This window comes from Mycteria americana, chromosome 11, assembly GCF_035582795.1.
Source record: "Mycteria americana isolate JAX WOST 10 ecotype Jacksonville Zoo and Gardens chromosome 11, USCA_MyAme_1.0, whole genome shotgun sequence".
Taxonomy (NCBI): Eukaryota; Metazoa; Chordata; class Aves; order Ciconiiformes; family Ciconiidae; genus Mycteria; species Mycteria americana.
This window is the reverse complement of record NC_134375.1, coordinates 21,761,989-21,777,362: the sequence shown is the minus strand read 5'-3', so window position 1 is coordinate 21,777,362 and position 15,374 is coordinate 21,761,989. Positions and strand designations below refer to the sequence as shown.

Genomic DNA, 15,374 nt, shown 5'->3' with positions numbered 1-15,374 from the left:
TCCTGGCCCTGCCACAGCCTATCCAGAAGGGTGCACACTGTCTCCCTACTAGTCCCATGGGACTCTCATGAGGACAGAGAACAGAATGAAAGCTGGAGGATGAAGGATCACTGTTATGCAGCTTTACAGAAGAGCATCCCAAAACATGCAGTGTCCCTCATTAGAAATGAAACCACTGCTATCTAATGATACACAAAACATCCAATTTATTCAGATAATGCACTTCATTAATATGTTACGACATGACTTCTACAAGAGGTAAATTAGGACACAGCAATGCCACTATTTAAAGGTCAGTTTCCCAGGTGAAAGCTGGTAAGCAAATGGCAGCCAAATACAATGTGAATCATCAAGTCCTTACCTCATCTCAATATCTGGAAAGAATCTGTACATATAGATATGGCCGTATAGCCTGAGTTCTTCAGCAAATTCCAGTGCCAGCTTCTTTTGTATGTCAGGTGGGAAATAACGCAAGGCATTGCGCAAAGCCAGCTGCCAAAAAAACCCAAGAGAGACAAAAATCGAGGTGAAAAAAAGAAATGGAGGTAAATGGGTGGCCCTGAACTTCAATCAGACTCATCTGGAAGCCTGCCTAAGCTATCACAAGGATAACATAATTTAAAAGCCCAAGCTCACACCAGGGGACCTCCATTTCTGCTTTCCTATTGAAGTGTTTCCACCTGCATCTTTCCTTGTAGGCTCAATTGCTGTACACATGTAACCCTCCCCTCCCCTTCCCACCCCCCCAAATCTGCATGGAGAGACCTTGGGGATTTGCTAATTAGTGCTCAATCCTATCAATATTAGACATGGACGAATTCCCTCTCATAATGCTAGGGGGCACTGAACTACCAAGGAAAAAAATGTTCAGAAATCCTTAGACTGAGACCCTGAACTCCTAGAGACGCTGAAGACCCTACTGTACTTTCCATTCAAAAAAGGGATCTTAGCCTTGAGTTATGTGACATACTCCCAGATGAAGATGTTCTTGGGCTAAGTTTTATTAAAGACTCACTACATTTAGCGTCCTAATGTATTGCAGAGGGTGGTGGTTTACATTATTTTATTGATGCTACATGTATCACTTCCAAATTAGCTGAAGTGATTACTAGGCACTGAATTAAATTCTGCAGATGATATTATGTGGCTTATACGCCCTATTGCCTTCAAAGACATTACCCATGGTTTGCAAAGTACAGTATGTCCTTTTGGATAAAAGAAACCATAAATAAATCACTATCTTTAATAACAGTCTGTTAAGTCATGTCTCTGTATTCCAGGTTCCATTTGATTAAAACCATAATGAGAATAAAGATTTTGTAATCTTTAAAAAGCCAATTTCATGCAAAGTTGCTAAAAGATCTTGTAAGTTCCCTGACAAATTGCAACACTATCCACATGACTTTCAGTTGAAGAGATTCACAAATCATATGAATTTCACATCTTCTTTAGGCTGATTTTTAATAGCTGTGGAAAGGATAGAAAGGAATCAAGTTTGCTTCGAAATCTGATGGAAGCAAGTATTTTCTGGAGGAAGTGAAGGGGTAGGCTGTAGTACAGGGGATAGGTATCTAGAACAAAGGCATCCATCTTACCATCCATCCTGGTAAGAAGTCCTGAAAAGCTCTATAAAGCCCTTAGCTCAGTAATAAACCTCCTCATTCAACATGACTATGGTCTGAGTTGACTTACGGTCAACATGACTTATGGCTAGAGCTCTCCAGCCCCTTCATTTGAGCATCCTGGTGTCACATACCTTAGAGCAGACAGAAAGAACAATATCTCTAAATCTAAAAAAGCCCCATACTAAGAGAGGTTTTTGTTGGCATACTTGCTACTGAACAGGCATATGGGTCAGACCCTTTCAGATCAGTGAAGCTATACCGATTTACACCAGCTGAGAATCAGACCAGTAAAACCCTACAGATTAGATTTGTCATTCCACACAGAGAACGACAAGGGGGAAAACCTATTTACCAGATGAGCAAATGCAACTTCCATCTTCAAATACCATCTTATTCTTCTCCAGTTAGAGAAGCAGTCATTTTTCAAGGGCATGTTATTAAGAAACACAAAAATCCCAGCTATATCCACACCATGACAAAATATGCAGGGATTTTCAAAGTCAATCTCAGCATCAAGCAGCCATCACAGTAGGTTCTAGATCTAAGAAATTTCTAAAGTAAGAATAAAATCACCTGCACCCCTTGCAATAACAAAATCAAGAGGAAAACATTGCCACATTTGGCATTTTGTCTGCCTATGACAACTACAGAGAACTATCAGGATGAGTGTTTTGCTTCCAGTCTGGCAAGGATCACCCAGTCTTTGATCAATATATTATTTGTATTATAATGAAACTGGCGGGCAAATATTTTTCTTTGCCCTAAAAATACAAGCAAGCAAAATCTGGTTGGATTTTCAAATAAATTCACTTAGACTGAGCCTCTATCCTATTAATGTTACACATTAGCAGAAGCCTGAATTTTGATGATTCAAACATTAATGAAACATGAACTTGGATGTTATATGAAGGGTGGGAAGGGCGCCTTGGTTGCACAGACAATAGAGAGCTGATCTTATGAAAGAGGACTAGGACTGGGGCTTGTTTAGCTTAACTGAACAAAGGTGACATTTGATTGCTGTCTCACTGCAGGATAAATGTCAAAGCAGGAAGGAGCTTCAGGGAAATGCTGGAAGAGGAATAAATAGCTGTGAATTAGCCATAAAAAAATGTAGTCTTGAAATTAGAAGAATTTAAATATAAGAGATTCTGAAACAGTCTCTCAATAGGAGAGTTAGGGTGCTTAAAATTGCTTAGATGGAGCCCGACTGCTTTATGAAAGGGCAATTGCCATGTGCATCAGGAAGAATTTTGCATATTCATTATTGAATCATAAAGTGAATAACCCGAGAAAGGCACTCAAGGAGCAAATTCAAATAGGCTGTTCATCATGCTTTTGTGGAAAGGCAATAAAAGGCCATTATTCCATACATTTCATTAAAGCACCATATAAAACATTATTCTGACCTTTAAGTAGGACTGATTTTACCTATAACTGACAACATTGCATTCTGAATATTAGGCATTGTGCATTTGGTATTTAGGTGTTCTTCCTGTTCATAACTTCCACTGACAGAAGCCTAAGCTGCATGTGCTCAGCACCTCTGAAAAATCAGGTCCGGAGTTCATTGCTGTCTTAAAAAAAATAATCAATTGCACTTATACTCCTGAGCCTGATAGGTTGTTTTAAAAAACCCGCTCTGAATTTGCTGAGTTACCGATTCAGTTCAGCTCAGTGCAACACAAGCATCAGATGCAAAGTCTTCCTCTTAGATCTGCCAACTGGATCTAACATTTGATTCTTGTGTTTAAGCTCTAGTCACCAGTAGGGTGTCTTTTTTTCTGTGTTCACTGGCATTTATACAGCAAAACATGATCCTGCTGCCATTTAATCAAGATTCAGACCTCTCCACATCAAGAAAATGTAATCAAAAGAACCCATGAAATCCTACTCCAATTGATCAGCTGTAAATATCTTTGGTGTGAGATTCTCTTGAGAAATCAAGAATACTAGCCTCTTTTTGTTGAAGAACCAGTACCTCTTCAGAAGGAATGGCATTCATTTCCCTTTTCTAACACCATCATCAGGACTTCCAATTTAAGGATCTTGAGACACTCAAACATTAAGATTTGCAGTCTCCCTGTTTACTGACTGAGGAGAGGAAGTGACTAACTAAAGTCTACAACAGTTTCATTCTTCATTCTGCCCTTTCCCAGTGGAGATGTTGCTTGCCTCCCACTTGTCCTCTTCTGCCTGATGATCTCCAGGCCCAGAATCTTTGCTGGCACTATTCTCTAAATAGCAACTGTAAAAGCAAGATGGTTGTTCCATGTATTATTCTTCCTGATCGGTCCCAGTTTAGATTAGCTCAGCTGGGAAGTAAACATGGTGATTTCTGACTGGCCATTGCTATAAACACCCCATGGGCTGTGAAAGTTTAACCAAGTTCTTTATCATCCAGACATTCCAGAACAGGAGCCAACAGGTTGGCCTTCCCAATCCACATATAAACTTTTAGAAGTGGCCCCATTTCTGGAGGCGTAAAGCAACCATTAAGGTCAAATGTCCTGCTTCTTCTCCATAAAGTTCAACAAGAACTTCAGGTGCTATGTAGCTTCACAGGCTCTGGTTTTCAGCTCTTTGTACGCAGATGTCATGAAGCAGCAAGGCCCGGCTGCTGCCTAAGGGATATGGCGTCAGAGTAACGCAGCCAGCAGGACAGGCACCTCACCAGCCAGGGTCCAGCCTCACAGTAGCTGAGAGGTGAGCAGGGCAGCCCAGGGAGAGCAGCCAGGTTCCATCAGGAGTCCAGGTCATCAGGCAAGATCATGGTGATGTGCAGGTCTGGGGCCAAGCTAGGAGTGCAAGTCAGGATCAGGCCTGGTGATGGTTACCACAGAGAGACAGGGCCCAGAAATCACCAGGAAGGTTCATAGTGGCAAATCAGCCCACAGGTTGGAGATGAGATCAGTGAGATGCATAGCTGGGCACTGGGACACCTTGTGACAGAACTGGAGATGTACACATCTCCAGCATAACTGAGATGGAAGTCCCAGGCCTGAGCTTAAATGGAGCCCCCTGAGCCTATGGGCAGAGGGCATGGGTGGAGATCTCAGGTGAGGCTTGTCAAGGTCAAGGCCCATTACTGACCTCAGGGCCCTGAGACAGACACCTGGGATACTGCAACCAGGTAACAGATGATCATGCTGGGGTAGCAGAAAGATTGGAACATGATTTGGCTCTAAGATATGTCAAGGAACTGCTGCATGGATGGAGACATACCATTTTTTTCTGATTCTGAGCAACACTGGGAAGTGCACATTCTTCCTAAGCTGCTCCAGCTTTACTGGCACGTCAATGAGAATTGAGCATGCAACATCCTTGTTCTGCAAAGGACACGCCACGCATAAGATTTTAGGGGTAGTTTCTTTGTAGCATATTTACATTAAGATACAGATGCTAAGAAACAGAAAGCTAAGCTGTGGAGGGAAAGAGAGAGGATATGGCTGTTTCAGGCCTCGGGCAAAGAATGCCAAAGGAAGAGAACTCAGGAAACATATAAACAGAATCAGTTCTGAGAAATGGCTTGATTTATCCAAGAAGATTAAAGTTGGTATGATATTATATACCTCTTCAGCAAGCCCCAAAACACACAGAACTTTATAAATCTCACTTACAGGATGTCTATTATAACCACAAAAGGAGGCCCAAGAAAATAAAACAGTGGCAGTGCTAAGGTTTAAGGCAGTGTTAAGGTAGAAAGGGCTAAAACTGGAATGAAGGCGTATGAAGAGAGGGACAAATCCTGAGGAAATTAACAGAGCATTATTAACCTCACTTCTGGCAAAGCTTCTCCTGAGTACTTCAATTAGAAAATTAACACGGTGCCATACATAAAGACAAGCCTCGCAATATGCTCAGCATTATACACTGCCAACAAAATCTGGAAGCTTGTCTCAAGACTTAAAAACCACCTTGCAGACAGACAAACTTTTCTACAGTTGTCTGTCTACATGCTTTTCTAAGCACGGAACACCTCTTAAAAAAAAAGAGATTTGACCTTTCAGATATAAAATAAATACCAGCTGAGCCTCGAACTCTGTTAAGAGTTTAAGGTGGAAGATTAAGAGTAAAATAAATCAGAAAGGAAGCTTTTAAGTCTTTAACAGTCTAATAAAAAACCCAACTAGCATGACCTCTTATCACATATGGTAGATAAGAAGGAGAGATGAGGGTAGGATGTTAGTAGACTGGGACCAGAAAATCAGTCTACTGCTGTCTCCCTGCAACACTTAAAGGAGGCAGGAAACTATTCCAGTTTCTATATAGGGAGCGAGGACTTTGTCATTACCCTTGTCTTCCCAGGTAGAGAGTAAGGTTTGGCATCCTTTTGAGAGATACCATCTTCTCTCCTGCAACATGGACTCCTTCATGCTATAGCAGACTTCTCAGGGGGAAAAGTGATTTAGCAAAGGCAAGGGATAAAATGGAGATGATTGGCAATGTTCTGACAAGCAGTGAAACTCACTCCCTGCTCCCTTATCTTCACAGCCATCACCACACACCACAGCCCCCTTCTGCATACTTAGTAGCCACACTTCCATGTGTCTGAGCTGTCCCAGGCACAGACAGGATGCCTCAGCCATGAATGCTCCTGACATTGAAGTATATCCTCTTTGGATATCTCACAGCTGTTCCTCTTTCTACCCTTTGACTAGGCTCTCCTCTGTTTGTAGAAGTGGACTTCGAAAGAATTTGGCTGCTGATGGCAGTGGGGAACTCCCACGAAGACAAGGAAGTTGCGTGCCACTTGTTAGTGGGGAAAGAACTTCTGTGTTCTGACCAGAATGTCACGTTATAAGTGATGTTACATGGGATGAAGCTCAGACTTTCAAACTAAGGAACCCACCTTATCCTCTCCCATACAAATTCCTAAGGATGTCCAGCCATTGACCATTATTTTCTGATGAAGATTTTTTAAAAACCTCTAACATGAAATAATGCAATGATTGCTTTAGTGTGTACGTAGACTATTCAAACAAAAAGAGACAGGAAAAGAATTACACAACTAAAGACAAATAATTAACCCAACTCCCTACAAACTTGCCTAAATTCCAGGATGCTTCAGACTACTGGTTAAAATAAATTCTCTTTGGATCTTTTATGCAAATATACAGATGAGGAGCTTGTACCGTATTGTTGATTCGCCACATTTGATGTTTATTGTATCTGAGAGGTTAGCTTTCACTCCCATACATATGCAGTGTTTTTGCAACAGCATTCATAATTTCATCTCCAAGGAGCAATGCTGGATTGACAGCATTGAAGTCTAATGCCTCTTATTTAGCCAAGTAAAGTCACAGAAGCTGTTGTGCAGCAAATCTCCCTCCTATCAACCTGCTGATCTTTGGGGGAGGAAGAAAGAAAGCAAGCAGAAGAGTTTCCAGTACTTTGTTCCATTACCCACTGAAATTATAACACCAAGGAAATACATTTGCCACAAAGTTAGATGCACGCTCAGAAAAGCATTTGAGGTAATCGGGTCTGCTGCCTCGAGCTGCTTTTATCTGAAAGGAAAAGAAGTGAGGCCCTGTGAAATGCCATGTTACCTTTTTCTCCTGAGCAGTGAGATTAGGGGTTCTCACAGGTGCATGGGGTATTCCTTTCCTCCGACCTCTGTTTTCAGGCAAAGGGTATAGAGGAAGGCCACGGCAGATTTCCTTCAGGCTGGTCATAGCTGCTGAGGAAATAGGAGGAGGAAAGGCAAGGCAAACTGGAGAGGTACAAGGAATGGGGAACGAAGGGTGCAGGCAAGCAAGATGCTAAGCGGTTCAGGTGCACCACCACCCCGGGTGTCCTCTGGGTTTTGCAAACAGGCCTGTCAAGCAGAGAGGGCAGGCGGCACAGGTGACACACCTCCCCGCTCTGTGCCATGCCATTGGCTCTTCCCTCCTCCCCCAAAAGGAATGATTCACAGTTTTGCTGTTTATTCTCTGGGTGCTTTGTCAGCTGGTGCTGTGCTAAGCCATGAGAGCAAACTCGGTCGCTTTCCAAATCATCTGATTCCCCCCATGTCCTAGTGAGAGGCATGGTCTGGAGCATGAACCTTGCCTGAGACCTTAAGGATTGTGCATTTACATTTCTGTAGTTTAGGAACTAACTAAAGTTAATAATTATTATTCACGTCACTGTTCATACACACTGTTCAGCTAAGATGGGCATTCTCTGTTTGACACCTCTAGGTATGGGCTGTTCCTCAGATCTCATCAATTCATCTTCTAGACAACAGCGGTTGTCGATGATAACAGCAAAATTTCCCCCGTAGGGGTTAGCTCCTCTTAGCTCACAGGCATGAATGGATTTTAGTAGTATGAAACTGGAAATGTACTCATTAGCACTGGTAGTGGTTTTCTCAAGACAGGCAATAATTGGGAAGAAGAATTAAGGCTTTCAGTTCTAAGTCACTTTTATACCCTACAGTCAACAACAACTAGTAAGTTTTACAATACTGCCATCCAGACATCACAAGTAAATTAATTTACTTAACTTTGATTTTCCACTTACAGTGCAACATGAACTTTGCTCTCCATTTTGAGTTGTTGTTTAAATTATACAGGAGCTTCTCGACCTTTATTACAGCCATGGAACTACAGCTCTTGGCCAGGGAATTTTCTCAAGTGCCACAATTCAAGCCTAGTGAAATTAACTGGGAGAAACATTTCAGTTAGGAATGAGCCTAAGACCTGCGAATAAAAAAATACTGCATTTTCCCACAAAGGCAGCAATCAACACGCGATGACAACAAAGCACAATTATTAAATGACAGCATCTCATTACTGTCACATTGGCTTTAGCTCTAGGACGTGCTGCACATCCCCAGCTCCCACTGAAGATGCTTGAGTTGAAAGAACTCAGAACATCCCAGGGGAGCTGAGCACACAGCAGACTCAAACCCTCTGAAGGATACTAACTGTCATTTATGGCAGGAGAATTTTGTTTTGTAATTATACAGTATTTTAGTTGTTTTCAAACAAAAGGCAAAGACAAAAAGGAGAGGGGAAAGCCTCCTTCACATTTTAAAATTTTCTATTGGGTTTTCTTATTAAAAACATACAAAAAAAGGAAGATAAGGGTAAAGTCAGAAAATTCTACCCCAAAACCTAGCTAAATAACCCTGCCTTACATAAACATTCCCACCTCAAAGGGAAATAAATCTTTCCTTATTCTTCTTTGTATGACCCACACTCTCCAAATCCCTCTAAGGTCTGATCCTGTGCACACACGGGCACAAGAATGACCTCGTCTACATTTGGACTCCCATCGGACCGGCTTCCCTCTGTGACATCAAGCAGAAGTTAATGGCGTTACACTGCCATGAAAGCTGAAGAAAGAGAGAATGAAGCCGAGGTGCGAACTCGCTCCCTGAATTAAAATTATTTCTAGGGCTGAGCACTTTTACCCCCTGATGGCTACAGGCTTGGAGCCTCTCTGGGTCCCTGGGAGCTTCGTGTTGGAGTTACCTGAGCAAATCCGGCTTCAGGGACATGCCCGGTGTTGGCTGGGGCAGGCATGTGTGTCAGTGGTGCCAGAGCAGACACCCCAGCTTCTCTGGGAAGTCCCAAGTCCCCTCGCCGCCTGGCTTGTCCCAGCTGGCGGGACAGAAAGATGATGGAAAGAAACCCGATGCAACGTACCCGTTTGTACACGGCGTGAGCCATACCTAAACCGAACCCCAAAGCCACCCCGCTCTCCCCACGCCCGGGGGCTGCCTCGTGGGTGCCGGGCGGGGGCTGTGTCCCCGGGGCGCGGGGCAGGTGTCATGTGCCGGGCGGGCTGGCAGAGGGTGCTGCAGGGACAGCAGGCACCAGCCGGGCGGGCTGCGCGGGCTGCCCCCGCCCTGCCCACGCACACGCACAGGCACACACACATAAACACACGCACACACACACGCACACTCGCACGCCCACGCCCACGCACGCACCGGCTCCTGGAGGAGAAGATGCGGCTGGAGAACAACGCCTGCATCTGAGCGCAACAAGGACCAGCCCAGCCGACGAGGAGGTGCGGAACCGACCCATCCTCCTCCTCCTCCTCCACCCTAAAAAAAAAAAAAAAAAAAAAAGCACATATAAAGAACAGGAAGAAGATCACATGTTATAATAATCCCCTTTGCAGCCAGACAGGACCAGAGAGGAGAACTGCCCAGTTAGGACTGAGAGATGTGCTAGAGGCTGGAAGGGAGGCAGAGACAAAACTTGCAGATAACTGCCCAGCCCTCGGGAGGGGAGGAAAGCCCCAGCCCCGAGCCTTGCTGGAGCCGGAGGGAGGAAGGATCCTCCGGCCCCCCCTCCCCTTTTTTCCCCTCTCGCCGGGGCGCCGGGCATTGCCCCTGCAGCGCAGCGGCGCAGCCCCTGCCCGGCCTGCCCTCCCGCCCCTCCCCGGGAGCCGCGGCCCCTGCACCCGGCCAGCAGCCGCGGGCCGGCAGCGAGACGGGAAGGGATTTCCCAGCACCGGCACCGGCGAGCTGGCCTTGGGTTTGTTTTTCGCTCTTATCCCCCCCGGCGCTCGCTGTGTGAAGCAAATCCCTTGGAGGTGGGGGAGAAGTGGCTTCCGTGACAGCGGAGGGAGGAGGGAAATAAAATAAAATAAACCAAACCAAAATAAAAAGAGAGAAGAGCCAAGAAAGCGCTCGCTTCTCATCATCTCTCAGAGAGAAACGCCAACTCTGTTCTTCTTATGACCCTCTGCTGCAGGGAGCAAAGGGAAAGAAGGTACTGGGGTAGACCTCCTAACAAAGCAGGGTTCACGCTGCCCGGACCCCATCGCTACCCCGGTTAGCAGCAGGCTGCGGGAGGTGCCAGGGGGGTAGGGAAGGTTGCCGGGGGGAGCCCAGGCAAAGCCGAAACGAAGCTCCTCCAAAAGCAAGGAGCAGAAATGAAAGTTTCGAAATAGCATCCAAAGAAGCGCGAAGGACCGGACCGAAGAGAGCTCTCCGCGTCTCATCAGCCCTCGATGGTGCATTCGAGGGGCTGCGTCAGGGATGTGAACGTCCCCGGCCTGCTGCATGGAGAGGGGTAAAGACACAGAAAATCCTTGTTATTTATTTATTTATTGGAAGCAATGTACGGGTGACACCCAGAAGGCATCTGAGCCCTGAAAAAAAAAAAAAAACCACCTCGGGACCCAAACGAGAACAAGAAGAATGAGACAGCAGCCTTGACCCCTACACTGAGAGGAAGGTGAGCAGAAAGAAAGAAAATACGGAAAAGCCATGCAAGCACCAAACCTGTAGATTACTGCAGCTCTTTTTTTGCTTCACTGAGGACAGATATTTTACTGACAGCCATGCAGCATAAAGGCATCATGCTGATTGTGTTCTTGGAATATTTTATTTCTGGACATGGGGAAGCAGGTAAGCAAAATAAATCAATATTGCCATTCATGAAACAATTTATCCTAAGTTTAGCAAGGGGAAAGGGGATAGAAATTAGGGTTTTTTGTTAAAAAAAGTATGTCAATATATTTATTTTACATTGGATCTTTATAAGGAATCTGGGTTAGTCAATGTATACAAATGCTTCTTATTCCCTGCAATACACAGCTTTATAGCTCAGCCTCCTCCCAAAGTCTACAATAGGATGTACAGTTTCATACATCCTTAAAAGAAAAAAGTGTCTTATTTTTGTGAATGAAAGAAAAGTAAGAGAGAAAGAAGGAGGTAGATGGATTGAGGTATGCTGGATATTTGTTTTGAGGGTGAAACACTGCCTTCTTAGGCAGGACAAGAGTGAAACAACAGCATTCTTGGACAGCATCCTGTAGAAGTCTGAATTATTCTCTGTTAACTTCATTTTGCATCATTAAAAGTCAGAGATGCTGTTTAGGAATTAGTATTTATCCAAGACAGTCCATTCATTCACTGTATTCCGCAACTTAATAGTTAACATGCAGTGGACAAGATTAAATTAGCATTAGAGAAAAAATGGATTAGGACAGAAAGAGAAGTTGATTAGTTGTGTGTGTATATGTGGGTGTACAAATAAGCATTTATAGGAATGATACAGCTGTAATGGTATTTACATAGGGTCCTAAAAATACCTGGATTATGATGGAGACAAATTCCTTAAGGGAAAGGAAGCAAAGCATTAGGTTGTTTTCTTCTTGCTGTGGTTTAATACATCTTCAAGGTTGAAAGGGATGAATTATGCAGATCAGGTCAGAAAAATAAAAATAGGTATTGATAAAACAACAATACATCCTTGGTGACTTTTCCTTTGAGATACTGGCTTGGGATCTCTCTTTCTGTACAGGAAAGCATACCAGTGGTTTAAATTTCACCTGTGTGCTCAGAGTATTAGGACAGGAACAACACTCCTACATGCAGTGATTTGAAAGCGATTGAAGCGTTCAGCTGCCCTGCAAGCTCCAGTAAAGTCAAAGGCAGATCAGGGGGCTTCAGCTCAGGTTGTTCCCCAGCTAGAACCTTTTTGATAACATAGGCATCAGATTTCCATAACAGCAAGAGTTATTTTCTTAAAAACTGAAAATAGCTCATGAATTTACAATCCTGTCATATTATCCAGTGACTCATTTGGGAAAAAGGCTGGCTAGCACAACATTACAGGGAATGAGTGGAAGGAGGACTTGGTACCTTAGTCCTCTTAGGGTCTTACCTTGGGCATTCACTAGTTTCCCAAGCTAGGACTCTCACTATAGGATACATATGCTGATACATAGCACAGAAAGGTTACAGAGGTGTCTTCTAAAGTTGCTGATACTGTTGCAGAAAGCAGCCTGTTATAAACTAGCCTAAATTTTCTCTGCATCCAATTCGCAAAGTAAAAAATGACTCTTCAGGGAAATGCAGCCCACAGCTGACTGCTTGGAAAGTGAATTTGAGGGGAGGGAGCTAAACACATTCAGAATAATGGTGTAGGACATAGTGAATAACAGCAAAATAATTGGATATTGAAGGTGATGATGCTAAGGATTCAATGTCACTTTAAATAAATATATGCTGCTTGGTCAAAAGGTTGCACAAACCATCAGCCTGTGACAGCACAAGGGTTACCTGTTCATTGTTAATTCCCCCCCCCCTTTTTTTTTTAAGAAGCAATATAAAAATCTTGAATTAACCTTGAATCTTTACAGGTCCTGTTACAGGCAGGGTCAGTACTGCTCAGACTAAGGCTAGTTCAGTCAGTGTCCAGCCAATCTGTGTAAAATCATTTGGAAGTCTCAGCCTTTTCCTGAGCAGAGAGTTGTACAGGGAAGTATATTTTGGACATATTTTATTAGCCTATGCAGTAAACTCCCTTTTCAGCCCTATAGTTGGTCCCTCCTGGTTAGAAGTGAAACAAATGGATGGGGCAGTTGTGTGGGGAGTACATGAAGTACAATATTTGTGGGGAGTACAATATTTGCCTTCTGCCATCTCTGTGCAGAGAAGACAGTCTGGGTTGTCAAAATTGGCTCCTTAGATCTTTAAATATAATGCCAAGGGGAAAAAAAAACCTTAGTGGTTAGGCTGGAGGAGTCATCTAGGTTTTATATGGTGAGATGTGACACCTGGGTGATCCTTCCCCTAGTCTTATGCAGGTGGAGGGCGTTATTCCCCTCAAATAAGCTCTGCAATGGTCTGAAAATGCTTGCATATTGGTACAGTTAACGGGACTGACAACAGCTTGGGCTCTTGCTTCAGGCCCGGCCAGCCCAGACCTGCCCAGGGGAGCAGCCCCCCGGGGAGCAGTGCCTGGGCCAGCTCTCCTCCCGATGGCAGCCCTCCAAAAGGGGGCGTGGTGTGGCCAAAAATGGCCATTTCTAGCACCAAGCTTAAAATCGATTGCAGGACCTGATTATCAGCAGGGTTTGGTTTCCTCTGGTCTGGGGTTATTCAGCTCATCTGCAAATGAAGCTGTAGGTGTTGGAGCCCACCCTTGTTCCAGGAGGGATGCGGGCAGGCAGACTGCTACTGGCCACAGTGGAAGAGAGCCCAGACCTGGGATCTTACTCTTCGGTCCATGCCTCAGGTCACAGAGGCAGCTTGGTTTCATAGCACATTCAGAACTTCACCTCTTGGGTGTTTATGAAGGCTGGCTCATTAGCTCCAGTTATCAATCAGGGCTATTTTAGTGCACAAATACATCAGGCTACTCAAAAATGGATGAAGACTTGCCAAACTTATTGCATGTTGGCCCCAGACAAACCAAAGAGTTGTATAGCACTTCCGTTGCAACCAGCATTAAGGGGTAAAGTTCTAGGTCTGATTAATAAAAACTTGAGCAACTCACGTCCCCAGGGTGGTCAGCTTTAAAAGAACATTTAAAAGTTGTTGGTTATTAAGAAAAAAGTTAAACAGATATAGAACAAGTGAAATCCAGGTTGGACATACATGCTGAAACTGCTCCATCAAAAATGTAGCAGAAGATGCCCAAAGGTTTTAATGTTTACATGTTGCTCAGAACTGTGAAATTTGCTCTCCTGTCTCACTGTAGGAGTCTTGATCACACAAAAACATAAATTTGCATATGGAAAAGAAATAAAAATTCCAATTCAAATAGCTCAGAAAATATTAGGCATCTTTCCAGTCACATCAGCAGGCTTTGACTGAGTTGCCATATGACCTTTCTGCTGTCGGGTATCCAATGGAGGGTGAAAAAAACCCTAAAATAATTGAACCTGGTTTTAGTTGATGTCTACAATGTTCTGTTGCATTACAAGGCTCTGAAGTAAGAGATCTCTATTTGAAATGGTGTCCCAGGAATATCAATAGTATGACCTCCCTTGAACTGTATGATTCCCTAATCATCGGATAACACCGTTGTTATAACACGTGCTGGGCATGTGCCATTGACCTGCCACTTTGTGGCACAGCTCTGAGGGACCAGAAAACAAACAAATAAATTAATCATACCACTTCTGGAGCCAAGCCATCCTCCATGGAGTAAAAGCTAATCAACTTCATAATAACATGCACTGCCCATGTGCAATCAAACTGTTTAGTTCTTTATGAATTATTCAGTGAGTCCTCCTGGCAGTTGGGTAAGTTGTTTGTTCACCTGGCTGCTGTTTCTCTTCTGCAGCGGTCCCCCCTCGCTGTCCAGATTCAACATTTCATGTTGTTTCCACAGAATCAGTGAGTGATGGACAGGCTGTGCTACCCTTGTGGCCAAGCAATGTTCTGCCAATTGATTTCTTTAAATGCAAAGCTTTTAATCGACTGCAGATTTTCTTTTCCAATCTCTCTCCTTCTCTCAAACTCCCTTCTGCTAATTTGCACTTTGTTCTTCTCTCATTTTCCTAATGACACAGCAGTTCAGACAGGAACTGTTTATTGATATTGCTGCATTAGCAGGCAGAGCAGATAAACCTTCTTGTGACTGTTGTTCAGAACAACCACGTTTTTCTTCCTTTTCCAGGTTCACATAAAAACAGCTGAAAAACTCAATACAAGACTAATAGCCCATTTATGGGAAATATAAAAAGCAGCCATTCCCTTTAAAAAAATGTTTCCTTTTTTACTTTCTCACATTCTTGTTTGCAAAGCTTCCCCTAAATAACTCCTTAAATTTAGAACTCCAGCATCCCATTTCCTTTATGAAAGCTTCAGTGGTGTGATCCATCAATAGAGATGGACTTTCTTTTAATTACGTGGTATATTTATCCATAATCCAATAGCATTTGTAACATGGACCCATTCTTAATCAAAACTAAGTAACCTGACTCTTAGTCAGAGCTAATGCTTGTTCAAAGCTCAGTGGTAAGACCAGTCCCACTTAAATTCTTTGGAGGCAAGGATGACACCTTTCT

At 43.7% G+C, this 15,374-nt stretch overlaps 2 protein-coding genes across 3 annotated transcripts in view; one reads left to right on the top strand and one right to left on the bottom strand.

The window, feature by feature from the left end:
• UROC1 (urocanate hydratase 1) overlaps positions 1 to 9,627 on the bottom strand; it is a 47,017-nt gene extending 37,390 nt beyond the window's left edge. Inside the window, exons 1-5 of one of the 2 annotated variants that reach the window (XM_075514180.1) lie at positions 9,547 to 9,627; positions 9,086 to 9,214; positions 8,130 to 8,271; positions 7,175 to 7,302; positions 362 to 492 (exon numbers count right to left, since the gene is read on the bottom strand). In XM_075514180.1, the coding sequence (XP_075370295.1) occupies positions 362 to 492; positions 7,175 to 7,302; positions 8,130 to 8,208 (338 nt within the window). In that variant the 5' untranslated portion in view covers positions 8,209 to 8,271; positions 9,086 to 9,214; positions 9,547 to 9,627. Of the gene's footprint in view, positions 1 to 361; positions 493 to 7,174; positions 7,303 to 8,129; positions 8,272 to 9,085; positions 9,215 to 9,546 lie in introns of those variants that run through there. The other variant, XM_075514179.1, reaches the window with a different exon arrangement.
• Positions 9,628 to 9,744: 117 nt separating this feature from the next.
• LOC142415581 (netrin-4-like) overlaps positions 9,745 to 15,374 on the top strand; it is a 57,001-nt gene continuing 51,371 nt past the window's right edge. The window contains exon 1 of the mRNA XM_075514100.1: positions 9,745 to 10,977. Coding sequence (XP_075370215.1) covers positions 10,911 to 10,977 — 67 coding nt within the window. The 5' untranslated portion in view covers positions 9,745 to 10,910. The remainder of the gene's footprint in view (positions 10,978 to 15,374) is intronic.